Genomic DNA, 6,551 nt, shown 5'->3' with positions numbered 1-6,551 from the left:
AGCCAGCTTCCCATTATTGCCATACACCACAGGCATGCCACAGGCTGCAGGCAAAAGTTTGGGAATCAGGCTCAACTTTTGAACTCCCTGGAAATTCTTCTTGGGACACTCTGAGTGCGGGGGAGGAACAGGCCACTGCCCCAGGAGTGAATCAGACACTTTGTGTGTGTTTGTGTGTCAGGAGTGAATCAGACACTTTGTGTGTGTGTGTGTGGGGGGGGGGGTGCTCCGCCCATCAGGGGTCCAGGGGCGGTTGCCAGCATAAAGGCCGCTCTCTCGTGAGCCGGAGCCTAGAGGTCTCCTCCCTCTGAGCACCCAGGGAGCTGCAGCTCCACCCGGCAGGATGGACCAGACTATGCCCCAGCGCTTGTGGATTCTCCCGCTGCTCCTGATGCGCTGTGCAAGTAGTCTTGCTTCAGTATCCGCCCAAGGTATTGGCCGAGGATCCCACTTACCTTTTTTTTTTTTTTTTTTTTTTTTTTTTTTTTTTTTTTTTTTTTTTTTGCTGCCCCCTAGGGACCTACTTTCTTGCTAGGCTGTCCCCAGGTCCCTACTGCCTCCAAGGGGAAGTCATGCCCTAGTGAGTGCAGAAACATCTGTGGTGAGCTCTGGGGCCAGAACTTCCAGTCCCTGCCAGGCACCAAATCTGAACTTTTACCCTGTTGCTTTCCTCTGACCCCCTCACAGGGAATAAATTAGAGATCTGCCTCTTGCCCTTGGAAGCTGGACCTTGCCAGGATCTCATATCCAGGTTCTACTATGACAGGAACTCGCAGAAGTGCCTGGAGTTCGGCTATGGAGGCTGCAAAGGCAATGCCAACAATTTCCGCTCTCAGGAACTCTGTGAACGCACTTGCGGAAATATCCAGAGTAAGTAGTTTTCCGGGGTGCACTGGACTCAGGCAACGCATGCACAAATGGGAGGGCTTAGCCGATTTTCCTGGTCTAGTTGCGTCCTGTGACTTTTAGCCTGAGGTTTCCAAAGCGCTAAACAAACTTCCGGGGTTCTGTCCCCGACCCCCAACCCCCAGCCCAGTTTGTCATTACTTCTTTGAGAATTTCAGCAGATGCGTTTTGGTCATTTTCACCTCGCCCCCTTTTCCACCTACCCAACTTTATTTCCCTGCCCACCAAGAGTAAATGTTTCTGCTGTCCACATACTTTTGGACGTGTGACCTTCGCTGGAGAGTGGTTGCCCCATCTGGGGCTGCATTTTACCACCAGCACCACAAACGAAGAAGAAACAAACAACACCTAACTTTGCCCTAGCCTCACTGTCTTGGTTATGGGTGGGGCTTTCTGTACCAGTCCCACCTGAAGGTTTCAAAGTTTCCCCAAAGTATCTCCAAACCTCTAACCACTAACTTGGGGAGTTTATCCCGCTTCCAGATTCCATGGCACCTCAGTGCCTGCATGAACTTTGGGAAAGATGAATGAGCCCATCTTGGGCCCATACATGCAAGCTGAGGACCTCAGTGTTCCTCTGCATCTATCATTACTTCTAGAGATTAGGTCTTTGGGACCACTGTGCCTTCCTGTCAATTACCCATCCATATGGGTTCTTAGTTTTGAAGGGTGACTTAGCTCAGAGGTTCAGATAGCTGAGCTTCACAACAGTCAGTTGTCCTTTCCTTTGTCATTTTATACTTATATCTATTAAGGGAGACACAGGGCTTTGGCTGTCAGCAAACTTAGCCAGGAAGAAATGCATATGGCTGTGAATGCCCTTTTATGAGGAAACAATCATAGAACAGTCTTCCTATGGAACTTGAAACCCATGCCTCAGCTGAACCAAGTCTGCTCACACTATCAAAAGCTTACCTTCAGATGAGAGGGAAGAGTTTTGGAACTTACTATTCCAGTATCAAATACGGCTATCATTTCCCAGTAGTTTCAAAAATTATGATAAAGTTCTGAAAGTACTACTAAGAAGGCTGCTTTGATTTTTATCATCATCTTATTAGTTTCTGGGGTTAGCAATCCAAACAGTGGGCTTTCCTCAGGCTCATTCATAGGTGCGTACGTGTCATTGTACTTTCTCCCCATCCCCTCCCCCCTGTCTCATCCTTTGCCCCTTTCTGCTGGTCCTTTTCCCCCAAATAGTACAACCTTAGCTCTCATACCGCATACACCCCCTACACTCTCTTATATTTGTGGTTGTGAGCCTAGCCTTCAATGGCTGAGCCATTTCTCCTGCCCCACCGTGGACACTCTCTTTGCCCCTCTCCCCACTTTGAGGTTTTTTTTGTTTTTTTTTTTCCTTGCCTCACTTGTCCACCTTTCTACTTTCATCGCACATAAACTTCAACCTAGATTCTTTATGTGAGGGGAAAATCGGTGGTATTTGTCTTTCTGAGTGTGGCTTGTTTTGTTTTTCATGATGATCTCCAGTTCCTTTCCTTTTCCTAGAAACATCATGACTTTACCTTTATTTCCACCTGAGAAACATCCCATTGTACTGTCAGCCCCATTTTCTTAAAGACCCATGTGTTGTCGGACAGCTAGCGCGTCTCTGTTCTTGGGGATTGTGAATAGTACAGGAATACAGACACATATGCAGGTATTTCTTGATGTATACACTCAGGGCTCTTTAGCCACATGCTCGAGTGTGATAGGATTGCATCATGTAACAGTTCTGTTTCTACTTTTGGAGGACCTTCCCCGATGACTACCATAGCAGCTACACCAGTTTCACTTCCTATCAATGGTGATGAAGGGCTCATTCTTCTTGCCCCAGCTTTCCCCATCACTTGTTTGCTTTCTTGATAGGAGCCAAAAAAGACTACTTTGAATAATGTGTTTTATTGATTTTCCCTTCCCCAGAAGTTCCTCCAGTTTGCCGGTTAGAACTCAGCACATATCCATGTGATAAGCCTAATGTACAGTATTTCTTCAATATGAGTACTATGACATGTGCGATCCTTAAGCCTGGTCTGTGCAGCATGAGTAAGAATATATTTCCTGATGAAGCTACATGTAAGGCCTTCTGTGAACCAAAAGAAAGTAAGAGAACTTTAATGGTGGTGTTTTTATTCAAGCTGTCTGTCTATTAAGATTTTTAGGTAAAAATCAGTAATTTGATATGAAATCAATATTGTTTACATGCTGGGGATTTCACAATTGTGTGATACCATGTGTGTATGTGTGTGTGTGTGTGTGTGTGTGTGTGTGTGTGTGTGTGTGTGTGTATGTGTGTGTCAGGAATCAAATTAACAACTACTGCCCTGTAGGAAGCACTATGCCTTTATTTTTCCACGTGTGCGCACAAGCAGAAGGTTAACGATGTGCAAAATCCTCAAAGCTGGACTGTGACGAAGCCATTAACAAAACGTTGCTTCTTTTTCTCTTGTTGCTGGAGATCACCAATTGAGTATCTGTAAATAGGAAACCTGAACTGTGAAAATCAGAAACTTTTGAGCACTGACCTTGTTTCCCAAATGGAAATTTCCACACTTGACCCCAGCTGATGGGTAACAGAAAAAAAAAAAAAAAAAAAAAGCAGGCACACTAATATTATCTCATTAAATTACTTTAAAACTGTGTAGAAGGTGGACAGGAAACAAAATGAATTTCTTATTTAAAATTGCATTCATGCACCTCATCTGCAAGATATTATATGTATGCAGAGGGTCCAGAATTTGAAAAACTCTGAAATATGGAACACTTCTGGTCCCAAGCGCTTTTTTGATAAGTGATAGTCATACTGTATTATCCGTGTCTTCAATTTATAGATAAAAATTAGAGGGAAACATAGGGAGGGAACAACAAGAGAGGGAAAAATTACTTTTATCATATTTTCTAATTTTATTTTATTTTATTAATCACACTTTATTCACTTTGTATCCCCCGTAAGCCCCTCCCTCCTCCCCTCCCAGTATGGAACTTATTTATGCAAACTAAAGTAATTGATAAAGATAGTATATGCCCTAATAAATGCCAAGACTTTAGAAACTTATGAAAGTAGTTTTGTGTATGACGCAGTGGAATATACAGGATTAATTTCTTCATTCTTTGGTGATTACAAATTATATCACACACAAAAAGAATCCTGTCCTTCTCTCTTTCCCCTCATTTCTTCAGCCATTTCCACCAGATGCCGCAGAGACACACAGATTTTTAAAAAGTTCAATCATGAAATCTTCTTTGGCAAAGGTCTTGGCAGAGCTCTGTACTGTGCTGAACACACATGAGCAAGCATTGGATATACGTACATGGTCTAGTTGTTGGTGGCCCAAGAAAGTTTGTCAAACTCTGCCAGGTACTGTCCTCTGGAGCTTACGCCCATTTTAGCTTGTCTGGTCGGAGGCTTAAGTTCTTTTCACACCCAAAAGGTAAAAGACGCAGCTTTAGATGGATTTATTTCAGCTTATAAAATTGAGGAGGGGTAGGAGAGGTGTTGACTGGAGGAAATGATATAAACATCGTACATATATATGAACTTTAAGTTTTTAATTTAATAAAAAAAAACAGAATAATCAAAATAAAGCAGGTGAGCTTCCCTGTGACCTGAGACATGCCCTTTTCATTGATGGTTCAGTATTTTGGGTTCAGAATGAGGTCTCTGTGAGTTCCTTCAGCAACTCCACTTAGTCTGGTATTACAGCATTTCTAATTTCTTTCTTTCTTCCATAAAGTTCCATCATATTGCTCCAGTCCAAAAGACGAAGGCCTGTGTTCTGCGAATGTGACACGCTATTATTTTAATACAAGAAACAAAGCCTGTGAGAGCTTCATCTATACCGGCTGTGGTGGGAATGAAAATAACTTTTATTACCTGGATGATTGCGAACGTGCTTGCCGTAAAGGTAGATAAGTTTTTCTGTTTGGCTGAAGATAATGAATTATCCAAAGGCAGACTGTCTAGCTGTAGGACACAGGAGCCACAGACGCCATTTCACATGTGGGAACGGTGGCAAGTGAGAGTTCGTTGAGTTGAACTGACTTTACAAACAGGTTAGAAGAAATGAGGCCAGATCAGAAGTGTGCTGGAGGTGTTGATTTAAAGTGAGCCGCAGACTGGAGCCACGTGATGCTAATTTGCTGTTTTGTTGTCTTTAGCCTCAAAGAAGTCCAAGAAAAGGAAGGAAGAAAGCGGTTTCTTATACAGAAGAAAGCCTGGATTTTGGAAGCCACGTTCTTAAGCATTTCTTTGTACTTAAGGAAACAAATCAGCAGTTATTTTACTCATCTGATTTTACTGCTACGTCACTTTTTTAACCTGTTTTTAACCTATTTTTATTCATAGTAATTTGCTTTCCAAATGTGAAACTATAATTTTTAATTTACTGTTCAGAAGTTTAAGAGACTAAATTCTTCCAGTGTATCAGATATGAATGTGAACATAACTCATCCAAGTTCTTGGGGTGGCTAGTAAAATTTTCAGAAGACAATGGTGACTAAAATAACAGAAGACAATGTAATTGTGCCATTTCAACATTTATGAGCACCAAAGGGAATGGCAAAACCATTTCATTACGAACTTAAAACTTTGGATTAAATTTTAGGCCTCAGGAGACAAGTTGCTGATTTATGAACACTTTAATCAACCCCCTCACGGAGGTATTTTACTTTCCCAAGTGTACTTCCATTCCTATCTTGTCAGATTGCAATATTAAGAAGTAGGGAAGTTATTTCAAAATTAAAATTATTACTGGATAAATTTAAAATGGTGATTCATAAAATGAAAAACATTTTCTTAGAAAAAAATTATTACATATGCAATTCTGTGTGTGTAGTTTGTTTGTTTGTTTGTTTGTTTGTTTTCTGACAAGCCAGGAATCTTCTTTGGCATTACGTGTTGCAGGTTTTCCTCAGGCAAAATATTTTGGAGAACGCAGGCATTACCAGATCTTTTGTGCTATGTAAGAGGTACCCTGCACCAAAACACATGTATGTTTTAACTTGCTTTAACAAGTAAACTCGTTTTTAAAAGTGGTTATTGCATTCTCTGTGAAAAGAGAATTAAAAAAAAAAGAACCCACACATATCTTTTTAGTAAATTTAATATTTAAAAGTAACTATGGGGGGATACAAAGTGAATAAAGTGTAATTAATTAAAAAAAAAGTAACTGTTTAGCAAAATTACAAGTAAGTCACTGTTTGCCCTAGGAGGTGCTCACTTAAAAACCTGTCATGGTTGTTCTGAAAACATGCTTGAGAACACTGACTGACACAGAAAAGCGGAACCAAAGCAGATGTGTGAAGGAGACTGGCTCATGACACGTGAGGCATGAGTAGATTGTCTGAGAATGCATGAAATCAGACCCAGGAACAGAGTGAAGAAGCAAGGACTAGAGAAACAAAAACAAATAGGCACACACTCAACCACTGCAGAAGATACCAACATATTTAAAATGTTATCGACACGTTTTAAGTTACCTCAAACAGGATGGAGTTCACGGATACAAGACAAGTTTTAGGGAAATGATCCTGTAGTTTTAACTTTGGGACATGTTATACTTTATATAAGTTCAAACAAATTAAAAGAAAATAGGCACTTTTGAACATTAAAAAAGGCGTAGCTGAGAATCCAAGGAACTGTTGAACAGTAG

General features: G+C 41.2%; 1 protein-coding gene across 1 annotated transcript; it reads left to right on the top strand.

Annotated features, from left to right (window-relative positions):
* Nucleotides 1-298: 298 nt before the first annotated feature.
* Nucleotides 299-5,956, top strand: Tfpi2 (tissue factor pathway inhibitor 2). The gene is made up of 5 exons (XM_055612873.1): nt 299-431; nt 688-870; nt 2,824-3,003; nt 4,635-4,805; nt 5,059-5,956. The coding sequence occupies exons 1-5, from the start codon at nt 344-346 to the stop codon at nt 5,139-5,141; spliced, it is 705 nt and encodes a 234-aa protein (XP_055468848.1). The 5' UTR covers nt 299-343; the 3' UTR covers nt 5,142-5,956.
* The last annotated feature ends 595 nt before the right edge of the window (nt 5,957-6,551 follow it).

Source organism: Psammomys obesus, unplaced genomic scaffold (assembly GCF_907164565.1).
Source record: "Psammomys obesus unplaced genomic scaffold, mPsaObe1.curated_primary_1811, whole genome shotgun sequence".
NCBI classification, from domain to species: Eukaryota; Metazoa; Chordata; class Mammalia; order Rodentia; family Muridae; genus Psammomys; species Psammomys obesus.
The sequence above is the reverse complement of the archived record's forward strand: the minus strand, read 5'-3'. Positions and strand labels throughout refer to the sequence as shown.